The 16,323-nt window shown below is 34.9% G+C and overlaps 1 protein-coding gene across 1 annotated transcript in view; it reads left to right on the forward strand.

Annotated features, from left to right (window-relative positions):
* The window catches only part of SMCHD1 (structural maintenance of chromosomes flexible hinge domain containing 1), a 156,058-nt gene that overhangs the window by 38,494 nt on the left and 101,241 nt on the right, over window positions 1-16,323 (forward strand). The window contains exons 11-19 of the mRNA XM_040479284.1: window positions 1,355-1,475; window positions 1,554-1,737; window positions 3,326-3,520; window positions 5,051-5,164; window positions 5,717-5,823; window positions 6,544-6,626; window positions 7,230-7,343; window positions 14,355-14,432; window positions 14,512-14,631. Of these exons, the coding sequence (XP_040335218.1) occupies window positions 1,355-1,475; window positions 1,554-1,737; window positions 3,326-3,520; window positions 5,051-5,164; window positions 5,717-5,823; window positions 6,544-6,626; window positions 7,230-7,343; window positions 14,355-14,432; window positions 14,512-14,631 (1,116 nt within the window). The remainder of the gene's footprint in view (window positions 1-1,354; window positions 1,476-1,553; window positions 1,738-3,325; window positions 3,521-5,050; window positions 5,165-5,716; window positions 5,824-6,543; window positions 6,627-7,229; window positions 7,344-14,354; window positions 14,433-14,511; window positions 14,632-16,323) is intronic.

Raw genomic sequence — 16,323 nt, forward strand, 5'->3', positions numbered from 1 at the left:
TGTATGTTGATACTTGCAGATCAGGAAACTTAACATTCTTTTTTGAGAAAATTCTTAATCTTTTGCTCTTTTGGGTAACCTTTGGAATCACTTTGTACATTCACTTAAAAAAAAATCCTGGTGGAGTACTGAGATTGCATTGAATACATAGAGTAACAATATTAAACTTTCTCATTCAGAATACTTGTTAGTCTTGTGAGTTCTGGAACCAGATTTCCTAATGTAAGTCCCATCTTTGACACTTCAGGTTGTGTAAACTTTGACAAACTACTCCTTATCTGTTTCTTTATCTGTGAAATGGGAGGTCATCTCTTTCCTTGTAGAGGTGTTGTGAATTTTAGATAAGAAGCTGGTGCAAATCCTTAGAATAGTGTCCAACATTATTAGTAAGTGTGGCTCTACCTTCCACAATGTAGCTGACCCCTTTTTAATTTGCCAACCTTTGTCATTTTTGTATGCTGTAGACAAAAAGATAAAGTTCTTCAAGTGATATCTTAAAATAAGAATCAATAAGTTGAGTGGTCCAGAGGGATTCTCCAAGAGCAAAGTGATTGGGTTTGATTGAAAGGAACTTCTTTGTTGAGTGTTTTTTGGGGGAAGAAGAGTTTATTTTGTGTAGGTGCCTGAATGCCAAAATAACTAAGGTGTTACTCTATCAGGACCTTAGTGTTTGATCCTAATTTGTTTGGATATATGAAAATGTATTGCTCAGAAGCATAAAAGTGTTATAGACAATTGTGCTAATAATGCTTCTGATGCTTTGTAATATAATTGTAGCTGTATCACCTGAATTTGATCTTTGAAAATTTAATAGGTTATTTAAAGTAAAATTAAGTTTAGTGTTATTGATTAATTTGTTCAAACTAGGCACAGTTGCTGCTACTAGATACTGTAGATTTCTCAGATGATTTTTATGTGAACCTACTGGTTCTGACAGAATTGTGAAACTTGTATTTGAGGTACAGTATTCAAGCTCCTGTATTTGTAGGGAAGAGCGATTCTGCTATAGGGCATAGTCTCTTTGCATGTGTGACTCTTCTACACTGTAAATAGATTTTAAAGATTGCAGGCTTAGCAGCTCGTGTAGTACTCCTAACACAGATTGATAAGTAACGTAATTATATATTAATATAAATGAGAACACCATGGGTAATGGGGAACAACTTCAGAAATCTGCCTTTCTGAGGGCAAACTAAAGTTGTCATTAAGTTTTACAGAAAACAGTGTGAGAGACCTAATGAATTTTTGTCATAGTTTGTCTGAAGCAACTTTAATATTTCACTTAAAGAAGTGGTATAAATTGCATAAACTCTATAGCAATAAACATTTTGCTCTACTCATGCATTTGCTTTAGAATTAAAAGATGAAGATGATGATGATGATTGTTTTATACTTGAGAAAGCAGCAAGAGGGAAAAGGCCTATTTTTGAATGTTTTTGGAATGGACGGCTAATACCATATACATCTGTTGAAGAGTAAGTTTTGATTTTTGCTGAAATTACATTGATTTATCAACCTTATCTTTTACTAACTAATGTTTTATTCTGTTCAAGTTTTGACTGGTGTACTCCTCCGAAGAAGAGAGGGCTTGCGCCAATTGAATGTTACAATAGAATATCTGGTGCATTATTCACTAATGACAAATTCCAGGTCAGCACAAATAAACTGACTTTTATGGATCTTGAGCTAAAATTGAAAGACAAGAACACCCTTTTCACAAGGATTTTAAATGGACAGGTATGATTTTAAATATAAATTTTGAATATTTGCCTATGTTCTATTTTAAGTACAAGAAAAATCACAAGTAGTATAGACTTGTACTGATAATTTTTTATGCTTTTTATTTTATTAAATCAAAAGAATATAAATTCTTGAGCATTTATGTGTTCACATTACTCAAAAATTTCAAACTGATTAGGCTGTGTTTGGATGAAAATTTTACAGATATTTAGGTCTTAATATTAAGACCTATGACAGTGAATAGAAGCTACAGAAGCATGTCCATTTGATGAGAGCATATAAAATAATATTTTATACTATAAGTGCTGTACATTGAAGTGCAGTATAAAAATTTGGTAGGCTTTCTTCAGTGATAAGATTGGTTTTCCAGTTGCAAGTTAATAAATTTAAGGTGAAATCATTTTTTATTTTGTTCCATTTTCATTTGGAAATGGTATATTGTACAGTAAGATATGTAGGAAGAAACGAACTTTACTTCATGTGTTATTGTCTGCAAAAGCATGTACTGTGGAGGTTTTTTTCCCCTACTAATTCTCTTAAAGACAGGCATTAAACAGCTTATGCTTGAGTGTAAATCTTTCTATACTATCTTCCAACAGGGTGAAGAATGGTAAACAATAACACATTTTCTTATTATTAGAAAACACTTAATTTTCTATACGTGTTTTAACTTGTTTTGAATGGGTACTATACATATACATATACGTATATATACGTATATATATGTATATATAATATGTAAAAGGAAAAATGTGTTCAGTATAGCAGTGTTTCTCAACCCTTTTTTCATTATCCTCCTCATAAGGAGCTTTTTAGATGTTTTTTTCCCCTGATATTTTAATACCATAGATACACTGTAGGTATGTTTACTGTGTGTGTGTATATATGTATATGTGTGTATATATATGTGTGTGTGTGTGTATACATATATATGTGTATGTATATATGTATGTATATGCATGCTTGATAAATGGAGAGAAATTTTTATCACCTTTCTCTTTCTGCTAGGCAGCCAGTATTCATCATTTTTGGTGTACTCTTAAATTCTTTTTTTTTTTCTTTTTTTTTTTTTTTTAATTTTTTTTTTAAATTTTTTTTTTTCAACGTTTATTTATTTTTGGGACAGAGAGAGACAGAGCATGAACGGGGAAGGGGCAGAGAGAGAGGGAGACACAGAATCGGAAACAGGCTCCAGGCTCTGAGCCATCAGCCCAGAGCCTGACGCGGGGCTCGAACTCACGGACCGCGAGATCGTGACCTGGCTGAAGTCGGACACTTAACCGACTGCGCCACCCAGGCGCCCCATTAAATTCGTACCAGAGAAGGAAAGCTTTTTGTTGTTGGTAGTGACCATTGAGACCTTGGTTCCAAAGATGATAGCAAAGACTTTTTTTCTTTAGTAATGCTTTTGTTAGAAATCTAAATTTGTATGGGAGAAAGTTCCAGCAGAATATTTTAATTTTCTATTAGGTTTTCTGAGGGTGGGGTATGTGGAAGAAAAAAAGGAATGAATGACCAGCATCTATGGTTATATTTGTTTACTAGTAGCTATATTTCATAGAGCATTAAAAATTGTTTTTTACAGGAACAGCGAATGAAAATTGATAGAGAATTTGCTTTATGGCTGAAGGACTGTCATGAGAAGTATGACAAACAAATAAAATTTACATCTTTTAAAGGAATAATTACACGTCCCGATCTTCCTTCTAAAAAGCAGGGCCCCTGGGCGACATACTCAGCAATAGAATGGGATGGAAAAATATATAAAGCAGGACAGCTGGTAGGTTTAACTTATTTCTGGATTCAGTTTTGAATAGAATTTGAAACTGAATGAGATGTATTAGTATTTAACAACAAAATAGTGCTTGTATTGGCTCCTCAGGAGCCAGGAAAGAATGAAAATATCAAACTGATTTTAATGGCATAATTTAATGTGGCATTTATTAAAAACCTGTTTCCCAAAGGCTCTGTTAGTAAGGTTTTTATTTTTTTTTCTTGCACTAAACTTTACTCAAATGGAGAGTCTTAAATTTTTTTAATGTGATGTAATGAGGTTTTTGCTTTGTTTTGTTTTTTACTAAATTTTCGTTACCTGTTTGCTGCTTGTAAGTTACTCTGCTTGTTGATTACATTATAGAGAATGAAGAGATCTAGGAGAGAGATCTTTTGTCCTTAGGGACATTATAGTCTAAACTTGGTAATAACCTAAACATAAATAATAATAGATAAGAGAACAAGTGCTTGAAAGGAGAGAATGAATACTGCTTTGGCAGTTTGGAAGGAGAGGAGAGCATTTTCTGACTATGAATGGGCCTGGGAGAAGAGCAAATCATGACATTCTTTGGGCAAGAAGTGGCATTTGTATGAATCTTGAAAGAGGTGGAGAGTTGGGTGTTTATGCAGATACTACAAAGGTTGAAGGTGTCCATTCACTCTGTAGTGGGAGAGGAGTCATCGTGTATTTAAAGCCTGGGAATTGTATGTGATCATCTAGAGAGGTGTAAAGTGTGAAGTTAGAGCCTGGCTTTTCCAACACATAGGGGGGTTAGCATGAAAAGGATGCACTGGTAAAGGAAAATGAAAGGGATAAAGATAGAAGGAAACCCTGAAGTCAAGCAGTGAGTTACAAGGAGGAAGTGAACACTTTTGTCAAGTTCTTTGTGGTAGTTGAGTAACGTGCTTTCTCAGAGACCATAATCTGAACGCAGACAACAATACAGGTAAGTGCAGTGAAACACCAAGTAGTAAAGTTGGGTTGTCCTGCAGCATGTTGTGTGTGAAAGGAAATAGTTTAGAAATGAGGCCGAAAGTGTAGGTTGTGTATAAACTCTTGTAGTCCTTGTCAAGAGTTTCTGAATTGAACTAATGAAAATTATCTTTAGATTTTTAAAGCCACATAAGGAAAAGAAGTACCCATAGGCAAGCTTTGAGCCAGTTTATTTGAAAGGAATAAGTTGTTAGAGTTATTCACTGTTCATAGTCACTGTTCATAGTCTGAAAGCAAGATTTTGTGGGAAAAAAAGGGTTTGAGGTATTTTGGCTTCATAATTGACTTTGGAGGAATTCTAGACCTTTTAGACATGCATAGCAATGACATTTTTGTATGAAGAAGCCACTGTGTCTTTACAAAGGTATGTTAAGAATAAGTGGGAAACTTATATAAGCAAATATAAATAAATGCAACTTTATTAGAATGTTTTTTTTCAGTAATTTTTCGATACTGAATTTTCCCCTTCAGTGAAATAGTTATGATTATTAATATTAAGCCTGTTTTAGTAAATACTAAAAGCCTTTTTCTAAAAACTATTAGGTCAAGACAATCAAGACACTTCCTCTCTTTTATGGAAGCATAGTAAAATTTTTTCTTTATGGTGATCATGATGGAGAAGTATATGCCACAGGAGGAGAGGTTCAGATTGCAATGGTAAGATAGCAAGTAATAAAACATTTTTATTGGAAGTCTCTTGGTACTGCTTATTTTTGTTTAATGCTGAAATAAAGATACAGTATTTTATATTTTGCTTGCATTTGGTTTTTCTGTTGGATACATTAGTGTTAGCATGAATTTTTGTGTTTCTTATTTGGTGTTTTCAATAATCTGTAGAGCTTAACATCTGCCCAATGTTTAACAAACATACGTATGTTATTTCTAGTTGTCAGAATAATTTTGTAAAGTGCAAATTTTGTCCAAGGCCCACAAACTAGTAAAAAATTGGAGCCAGAATTCTTTCTCAAGGATGAATAACTCTAAAATGAGAGTGGGCTTTATCCTTATATTCTTGATAATATTTGAATGGTATTTAATTATGTCTAAGGAGGTTACATGAAAAATAGAACCATTGTGGTATAATGTAATAATGGTTATTATGACTTACATACTTAATTGGGGTAAAATGTTTCTTTGGAAGAAACAAATGTTTTCATTGTAGCCAAATTTGAATATTTTTTTTTTGAAATGTTGATATAAATTATTCAGGAACCTCAAGCACTGTATGATGAAGTAAAAACTGTGCCAATTGCAAAGCTCGATAGGACAGTTGCTGAGAAAGCTGTGAAAAAATATGTAGAAGATGAAATGGCAAGGTAATTCACATTTCAAATTGCAGGATAAGAGTAACAAAATAAAAAATGAATCATAGCGTTTTTAACTCTTCTTGAGTGTGTTGTTAATGGACACATAATAGGACATTTGTAGTCTTAGATTTACATATTGTGATGAACTTGCTGTTAAAAAAAATTGAGAGCTTTGTAAAACAGAATCCTGCATTTTGTAGAAAAAGTAAATTTTATGTATCTAAAGTGTCACTGTTATAGGCGCTATGACTCCAATATGTTAGAAAACAACTTGGTTTGACCTACAACTAGAAGAAAGTCGTAGTAACTGTTGGGAGGTAAAGATCAGTACCAAAGAAGTAAAGGAAAGTAGAAAAACAAAATTGTTTGTAGCTCTTGCTTGGCTAATGATGCAGTCATTTTGATTCTTACTGAATTTCACCAATAATTCTCTTATCGTTTATTGTATTTCCCAAAGGTAACTTGTACTGTAAAAGAGCAGAGGAACGCCCTCCCCCCAATTGATAATTCTTGGTTCTTAATACCAAGAGATTTTGTATTACTGTTTCAGTAACCACAGTAATGGTTAGGGAAATTTTTTTAGATTATTAATCATATAGAATTTTAGCATTAGCCTTTCAAAATACTATATCAAAAATAAATATTACAGTTTCTAGTGACTTGTATTTATCTTATTAAGACCATAGTTAACATAGTTCATGAAACATTAATATGCTGGTTTCATAATAGGCTCCCTGATAGATTATCAGTAACTTGGCCTGAAGGAGATGAATTATTGCCAAATGAGATTAGGCCTGCTGGAACCCCCATTGGTATGTTTTTTTTTTTTTCCCTTAATACTGAAAATATGCTTTTTGTGTGTCTTACATATTTAATATGTAAAAGACCATGATGAATTGAAACACTATGTCAAGACCTAGCAGACTTATCACATTTTTTTTTAATGTATGAAATTTATTGTCAAATTGATTTCCATGCAACACCCAGTGCTCATCCCAAAAGATGCCCTCTTCAATACCCATCACCCACCCTCCCCTCCCTCCCACCCCCCATCAACCCTCAGTTTGTTCTCAGTTTTTAAGAGTCTCTTATGCTTTGGCTCTCTCCCACTCTAACCTCTTTTTTTTTCCCCCCTTCCCGTCCCCCATGGTCTTCTCTTAAGTTTCTTAGGATCCACATAAGAGTGAAAACATATGGTATCTGTCTTTCTCAGTATGACTTATTTCACTTAGCATAACACTCTCCAGTTCCATCCACGTTGCTACAAAGGGCCATATTTCATTCTTTCTCATTGCCAGGTAGTACTCCATTGTGTATATAAACCACAATTTCTTTATCCATTCATCATTTGATGGACCTCATCACATTTTTTGAGTGTAACTAAGACATTCTTATTTTAAATTTTGGACTGGTAGGTGCATTAAGAATTGAAATACTGAATAAAAAGGGGGAAGCAATGCAGAAGCTTCCAGGAACAAGTCATGGAGGGTCAAAGAAACTCCTGGTTGAACTCAAAGTTATATTGCATTGTAAGTATGCAAACTAATTTGAATCTTTAATATTTGTTCTTAAATGTGTAATGCAGGTTTTAATATCTACATATAATTATCGATGACCTAACAATCTGAGAGACACAGTAGATTTGATTAAAGTTAGGAATTTCGAGTGTGTTATGACTAATTTTTTAATCGGTATTTTTCCAAGGGTTTTTTTTTTTTTAAGTTTATTTACTTTATTTTTTTTTAATTTTTTTTTTTTTAAGTTTTATTTATTTTTGACACAGGGAGAGACAGAGCATGAACAAGGGAGGGTCAGAGAGAGGGAGACACAGAATCCGAAACAGGCTCCAGACTCTGAGCTGTCAGCACAGAGCCCGACGCGGGGCTCGAACTCACGGACCGAGAGATCAGGACCTGAGCTGAAGTCGGCTGCTTAACCGACTGAGCCACCCAGGCGCCCCTATTTACTTATTTTGAGAGAGAGAGAGCGAGCACGAACAGGGGAGGGGCAGAGAGAGAATCCCAAGCAGGCTCTGCGCTCTCAGTGTGGAGCCCAGTGCAGGGCTCAAACTCAAGAACTGCAAGATCATGACCTGAGCCAAAACCAAGAATCCAACGCTTAGCCGACCGAGCCACCCAGCACCCAGGCATCCTGTTTTTTTTAAACCCTTTATTCTGAATTTTCCCAAGAAGGTGACTGTGGGCTAAAATAAGATATGGTGTATATATGTGTAGGAATTTGTACTAGATAGGAATTCAGATTAGCTAATCCATAAAATCTGTTGTAAATCAAAAAACTATGGCTCTGAACCTGTGAGCTAGAAGTACTTGGCTTAGATTATAGGCCTGTTGACTGGAGAAGAAATGAGTATTCTTGCTCATTTTATATTTCCCTAATTTGAATCATCTTGTTTGTTTCTTGTCTGTTGCTTTTTCTTAATGGCCTAAAAGTATTTTCACTTATGTTTAAGGATCTGTTCTATCCCTACATACTGTGTGTCTCATCCATGGATTTTGAAGATACAGTATTTTATTTGATATATGTTTATTTCCAACAATTTAAAAACTAGTCAGTGATCCTATATACTTTATGTAAATGTCTTCTTAGGTCTCTTGGCATTGAACAGTTTGACTAACTTATTTTCCTGAAATACTCTCATTTTTGGCCTTTGTGCCACCCGATACCTTATTTCTCCAACCCTTTCCCCACCCCCCCCCCCCCCACCATTTATTAGGTATTCCAGATGGGGTTCACTGACTAAAATCAAAGTGTCAGGATTTCATTCCTTTTGGAGGCTTTAGGGCAGCCTTGCCTTTTCCATCTTGTAGAATCTGCCCACATTCTGTGGCTTGTGGCTCATTCCTCCATCTTCAGAGTCAGCAGTGTAGCATCCTTCAGTCTTGCTGTGACTCGGACTCTCCTGCCTGCCTCCCCTCCTATAGTTTTTCCAACCAAAAGCATTTTTTATTATGTTAAAATATATATAACATAAGTTTATCATGTTAACCATTTAAAAACATACAGTTTAGTGGCATTGAATACATTTATATTGTTGTACAACCATTACCACTGTCTATCTCCAGAACTTTTTTTCAACCCAGACTGAAACTTTGTAGTAATAACTTCCCATCACTCCCTCCCCACATCTCCTGGTAACCATTGTTCTACCTTGTGTCTCTGTGAATGTGACTATTTTAGGTATCTCAGTAAGTGGAATCAAGTAAGTGAAATCATATTCTATTGTATGTTTGTGTACCACATTTAGTTTATCCATTTATTCATCAGTGGACACTTAGGTTGCTGTCATGTATTAGCTATTATGAATAATGTCGCTGTGAACATTGGTATGCATAAATCTGTTTATGTCCCCGATTTCAATTCTCTTGCATATACCCATATGTGGAATTGCTAGATCATATGCTAATTCTAATGTATAAATTTTTGAGGATCTTTTTGTCAGACTGTTCTTCACAGGGGCTGCACCATTTTACATTCCACATCCTTGCTAACACATGTCATTTTCTGCCCCTCCCCACCCCACCCGTTTGTTTGATAAAAGGCATCCTAATTGGTGTGAAGTGGTTATTTTGTGGTTTTGATTTGCATTCCCCTAATGATGAGTGAAATTGAGCATCTCTTTGTGTGCTTATCGATCATCTCTATATCTTTTTTGGAGAAGAGTCTATTCAGGTCCTTTCTCATTTTTAAATTCTGTTGTTTTGGAGTTGTAGGAGTTTTTATATTTGAATAATGCTTATCAGATACTGTATAATTTGCACATATTTTCTCTTCATTCTGTGGAATGCCTTCTTACCCTATTGATGGGGTTTTTTGATGCAGAAAATGTTTTAATTCTGATAACGTCCAATTTTTCTGTTTTTTGCTTTTGTTGCCTTTTCTTTTGACGTCCCAAGAAGTCACTGCTAAATCCAGTGTCAGGAAGCTTTTTCTTGTATGTTTGTGTATAAGATTAGTTTTATCATTTTAGCTCTTAAATTTAGTTATTTGATTTATTTTGAGTTTAATTCATATAGATTAACTTCTTTTGCATGTAGATATCTAGTTTTCCTAGCACCAATAATCAAACACTTTTTTCTCCATTGAATGGTCTTGGCATTCTTGTCAAAAATCATTGGACCATATATTCAAGGTTTTATTTCTGGGCTATTTCATTGGTCTGTATGTCTGCTCTTAAGCCAGTACCACACTGATTTTGATAACTATAGTTCTGCAGTAAACTTTCAGAGGAAATGTGAGTTCTCCAACTTTATTTTTCTTAAGATTGTTTTGGCTGTTAGGGTCCCTTGAGATTCCATCTAAATTTAGCATGGGTGTCCTATGCCTGGAAGAAGTGATATTGGGGTTTTGATAGGGATTATATTGGATTTGTAAATCATTGGGTGTTTTTGTCATCTTAATACATGAACATGGTTTGGTATCATCCAGGTGTGCTGAATTTATTTATTGACTGTAAACAGCTTTTTTGTGGAATCTTTAGGGCTTTGTACATAAAAGATCGTGTCATTGGGGCATCTGGGTGGCTGGCTCAGTTGGTTAAGCGTTCGGCTTCAGCTCAGGTCATGATCTCACAGTTTGTGAGTTGGAGCCTCACATTGAGCTCTCTGCTGTTGGCACAGAGCCCACATCACATCCTCTGTCTCCCTCTCTATCTGTCCCTTCCCTGCTTGCATTATCTCTCTTTCTCAAAAATAAACATTACGAAAAATTGAAAAGATTATGTCATCTACAAACATTGAAATTTTACTTCTTTCTTTACAAAGTGGATTTTCTTTTTTCCTAATTGGTCTGGCTAGGACTTCCAGTACCATGCTGAATAGATGTGGTGTAAGCAGACATCCTTGTCTTCTTGTTCATGATCTTGGAGGGAAAACTTTCAGACTTTTATTTCTGAATATGATGTTAGTTTTAGGCTTTTCATAGCTCTGCAGGACTCCACACATGATCTGGCCTTGTCTCCCTGTTCAGCTTTATTTCTAACATTTTCATCCTCACTGTATCCCCAATCATAATTCTTTTTGTTCTTGTACAAGCCCAATTTTCCCACCTCTGGACCTTTGTATGTATTTCCTCTGCCTGCAACTTTTAAACAGCAACTTTTCTTTCTTTTCTTTTCTTTCTTTCTTTCTTCCTTCCTTCCTTCCTTCCTTCCTTCCTTCCTTCCTTCCTTCCTTCCTTTTCTTTCTTTTCTTTCTTTTTTCTTTGCTTCTCTTCTCTTCTCTTTTCTTTTCTTTTCTTTTCTTTTCTTTCCGTTTATTTATGTTGAGAGAGAGCAAGAGCAGGGGAGGGGCAGAGAGCGAGAGGGAGCAAAAGAATCCCAAGCAGACAGTGCAGAACCCAGGGCAGGGCTCAGTCTCACAAACCATTGGATCATGACCTGAGTTTAAATCAAGAGTTGGACGCTTAACTCACTGAACCACCTAGGCACCCCTAAACAGCATATCTTCGATAAAACTATTTCTCAGGTTTCAGACTGCCACTTTCTTAGACTTTTTTCTGTTTTTTTAGTTTTCTACTAATATACTTAGATTTATTTGTATAACTTGGTGTTTTGTTATTTCTTAAATGTGCCTTTGCTGTCTAGAACAGAGGTGGCAAATTATTTGTAATGGATCAAATAGTACATATTTTGGCTTTGAGGACCCTAAATTCTTTGTCACAGCTACCTAACTGCTATTCTAGAATGAAAGCAGCCATGGGCAATAAAGTAGTTTGCAGACTCCTTGATCTACAAGATGGAAATTCCATGAATGCAAGCATATTGTTGGGTTTTTTTTCACTTTTTTCTAGTGCCTAGGATACAAGAGGTAGTTATTCAGTTTTTGTTGAGTAAATAAAAAAGATATCAGAAAGTTGCTTGGTCTTTTTTAGAGAACTCTAATGGCTTACTGTCTAATATTCATTATAAATTTACAGTTGCAACATTTTTTATTTATTTATTTTATTTTTTTTTTTCAACGTTTATTTATTTTTGGGACAGAGAGAGACAGAGCATGAACGGGGGACGGGCAGAGAGAGAGGGAGACACAGAATGGGAAACAGGCTCCAGGCTCTGAGCCATCAGCCCAGAGCCTGACGCGGGGCTCGAACTCACGGACCGCGAGATCGTGACCTGGCTGAAGTCGGACGCTTAACCGACTGCGCCACCCAGGCGCCCCACCATTTTTTAAATTATGTAATGGGCTCCAAGATATATTGGTTAACCTAAGTCAACAAGAAGTATTTGGTTGTACTTGTTTTGTGTGTGTGTGTGGTGAATCTCAAGTACATGTATTTTTAAAAATATGTAATTTCAATTATCACAGTAATTCCTTTTGGTCATCTTATAACCATCCAACTTAAATTTCTCTGATTTTCTAAAATGATAGACTTTTGTGGTGGTTTTGGTATCGGACACATGTATTACATTTAGTTATTATATGTCTTCAGTTTCTTTTTTTTCAAAGTAGAGCTCCCTCCTTTTTTTCTTCATGCCAGTAATTTGCTGACAGAACTCAATCACTTGTAGTGTAGTGGATTTCACAGATTCTGTTTGTTCCTTTGGGATGTCATTTAACTACTTTTCCTATTTGTTCAATTGCCAGAAAACTGGAAGGTAAGCCTAAAAGATTGAATACATTTGGGTTCCTAATATTTTTGTTTTGTAAAGTAAGAATCAGTACTTTATACCTAATCTGAGTTTCTTATGGTATTATATGTTAAGAGGCATATGATATATGCTTGTTCCACATTAAGTGCTGCTAATGGATCATTAAATTCACTTGGCTAATTATAAAGTTCTCTTTCAACCATTATGTAATAGTCTCATCCATTGTTGATTTTGCCTGAATTTTGGTGAATTAGTTATTACAGGTAGTTCTTTTCTGATTCTTTCGTTCCTTCCTAATTTGTTATCCAGACTTCATCCGTGAAGACTTTTATCAGTTAGGTTCATTGGTTTACCTGAAATGCAGCTTTTATAGGAAAGGCACTAAAAAGTATAATTCTTTTTCTTTAATTACAAATTACCAGTTAAGCATTGTTGCTGTACAATAATGCCTGGTGAGCAGTTTCTGTTTTTTGGTAGTGTTTTTGTGAGTTTGTGGGGTTTTATATATTTAACATGGCTTCATTCATTTTGATGTGCCTTCATATTGGCTCTTCTGTCTCCTTGATGTGATCCTTTTTGTCTTTGATGCGAGCTTTCTTGCTTCCTGACTCAAGATATCCTAGAATATTGTTATACATGTTCTACCCTAGACTTGGTTTCAGCCATTACTGCTGGTTCCTTTCTGTGGGGAATGGTGTTTAGAGGCCACAATCTGAGTGGTAGAGTTGCTCATTGCCCCCAGGTGAAATTGCTTTTAAGCTTTTTGATAGCTAATCACAAACACTTTTTGAAAAGAAAAACTGAATTCACGTTGACATTTTGGGTTTTTATTGAACTAATTTGACTTTATGCTTTTATTTCATTTCTTTAATGCTGAAAATCCAGATTCCTTAACATTAATGGTTATTTGCTTTATCCTACAATGTATTTCATTTCAAAATAATAATACTAACATAATTACTAACAATAAGACTTGATAAATTGGTCTATTTTGCAGCCCTGTCCTTAAAATCTTTCTTTATAAATGGTAAAAATGATTCTAATGTTACTTGAAATATACTTTTTTTTTTTTTAAACATTTATTTATTTTTGAGACAGGGAGAGAGCATGAACAGGGGAGGAGCAGAGAGAGAGAGGGAGACACAGAATCCGAAGCAGGCTCTAGGCTCTGAGCTGTCAGTACAGAGCTCGACATGGGGCTCGAACTCACGGACCGTGAGATTGTGACCTGAGCCGAAGTCGGACGCTTAACCGACTGAGCCACCTAGGCGCCCCGAAATATACTTTTAAAATGTAGTCAAGTCACCTACTTAATACACATTTTGGTTTTGTTTATGAATTGCTGTATTTTAATGCAGTTTCTTGAATTTTTAAGTCATTTACATAATTTCAAAGTCAGAAATAAAACTTCAGAGAAGTTATGTCATCCCTGTACTCTTTTTTCTTCCCTCTTTACGTAATGATTTTATTAGTTTTTGGCTTATCTTTCCTGTGTTTCGTGCTGTAATACTGAGCAAGAATGTATTTATATTTGTCTTTTCCTTATAAAAAAGGTAGTATGTTTGATATATATGCTTTTACTCCTTTCCCATTAACAATAGGTCACTAGGTCTTAGCGATTATTCTGTATAAATATAGTATTTTAATCTTGAAAACTCCTAAGGAAAATTGTTTTTAATATCAAAAAATTATCTGTTCTTTTGTATCAATCTTATTTACAAGATATATTTTTAAGAAACAAAGGTGTTTTAATGAGCTAATTTTCATTATGCTGTTCACTTGCATAGGATAACTTTAGATCTTTTGATGAAGTTTTAAAACAATTTTAAAATGTACAACAAATAAAGATATTTGATACCAGTGTGACATTTCATATTCATGTTCTGTTTTCAGTTTCTCAAGGTATAAATGTTTTGTTTTTTCTTTTATTAAGCTTCAAATGGAAATAAAGAAATCATTTCACATATTAGTCAACATGGAGGAAAATGGCCTTACTGGTTTAAAAAAATGGGTGAGTTATTATTCTGAATGTTAAAAATTATGTCAGTATTATGTTGACTTGATTTTTAATTTCTTCTTAATTTGTCCAGAAAATATTCAAAAGTTGGGGAATTATACATTGAAATTACAAGTTGTATTGAATGAAAGTAATGCAGACACGTATGCAGGAAGACCGCTACCATCAAAAGCAATTAAATTTTCTGTTAAAGGTAAGTGAAATACCAATATATAACTACATATTATGCTGAAGGTGGCATTTTAAATAAAGGGGGAATAGATAAATAATTCAGTAAAAGATGTTTGGCCAGTTGTATAATCATCATTATCTCAAAATGACTTTATAGGGGTGCCTAGGTGGCTTAGTCAGTTAAGCGTCCAACTCAGAATTTCAACTCAGGTCATGATCTCCCCACCATGAGATTGAGCCCCGCATTGGGCTCCATGCTGGGCATGGAGCCTACTTGAGATCTCCTCTCCCTCTGCCTCTCCCCCTCTTGCACTAGCTCTCAAAAAAATAAATAAAATGGCTCTATAATTCTGCTTCATAATCATTTCTTTTAAGGTTTTTACTTGAATTTCAGTTTGAATATACAGTGACTATACAGCGTAATATTGTTCCAGGTACACAGTTTAGTGATTCAACACTTCCGTACAACACTCAGTACTCATTTTGACAAGTGTACTCCTTAATCCCCATCACCTATTTAACCCATCCTCCACCACCTTTCCTTCTAGTAACCGTCAGTTTGTTTTCTGTAGTTAAGAGTCTGTTTCTTGGTTTGCCTCTTTTTTTCCCTTGTGCTTGTTTATTTTGTTTCTTAATTTCCACATATGAATGAAATCGTATGGTATTCATCTTTCTTCTGATTTATTTGGCTTAGCATAATACTCTCTAGCTCTGTGTCATTGCAAATTCATAATGATATTTCTTTAAAATTTTTGAAGTCCTCATTGTTTTCTTCTGTTGTTGCTGATAACATCTAAAGCTATTCAGATTCCTGACCTTTGCTTGTGAGCCTCTCTGCCCCTCACCCCAACCCCAGTCTTGCCTCTTCTCTGACCGCCAGCTGTTTGGAGAATCTTTTTTTGTTCTAGTTTCTGAAGTTCTAAATTCTAGGAATTTTTCTTGAATTACTTTGATTTCCTACTCTGTTTTCCACATTATCTAATATTAAGACAGTAGACCTCTTGACTGGTGTATTAATATTCTTTTTTCTACTTTTCATTTCTTATTTTACTATATTATGGGAAATTCCTTTAACACGATATTCTACCCTTTCTATTGAATTTTTCCTTTATGCTGTCATTTTTTATTCTCTGTTCAAAGCATTGTCTGCCTACTTCATATATTCAGTAATTCTCGGAGGGTATCAATAACAGTGGTGGTCTTTTTTGAAGCATTTAAACTTCATTCATAGTCATTTTCCTGCATGGTTTTGTTTTTGTTTTAAATGTTTGCCCTTTTAGAATAGATGCTCTCTTACACGACTAGTGATTTGCTTACACTTAACAACAGGACATTTGAAAGCTTTTAGTTATTTGGGGGAGATTATGAGAATTTTTAGGTTTTCTTTTTTTGACTGTTCAGATTCCCCAGAGTAGAGCCTTCCAGTCTCCTGGTAGGTGGGTAAATACCTGTCTGCCAGCATTTTGGGAGCAAGCTGGGGAAGACTGTTGGGGTTCTCACATCTATCTAATCTCTCACTTGCTATTTTCAGCAGACTGTGACACATTTAATAGTGCTTTATCCCTTACTTCTTAACCCTACTCTTTTATCTTCCTCAGAGAATTAGCCATCTGTTGGTGGGGATGAGGAAGACAATTGACTGGTTTTGTGTATTGAGGAGTAGGGATTTGGGGAACTCTTTCTTTAAACAGACTTCAGCAGGTCTTTTTCATTC

The sequence above is a fragment of the Herpailurus yagouaroundi genome, unplaced genomic scaffold (assembly GCF_014898765.1).
Source record: "Herpailurus yagouaroundi ecotype Mexico unplaced genomic scaffold, PumYag 142, whole genome shotgun sequence".
Lineage (NCBI taxonomy): Eukaryota > Metazoa > Chordata > Mammalia > Carnivora > Felidae > Herpailurus > Herpailurus yagouaroundi.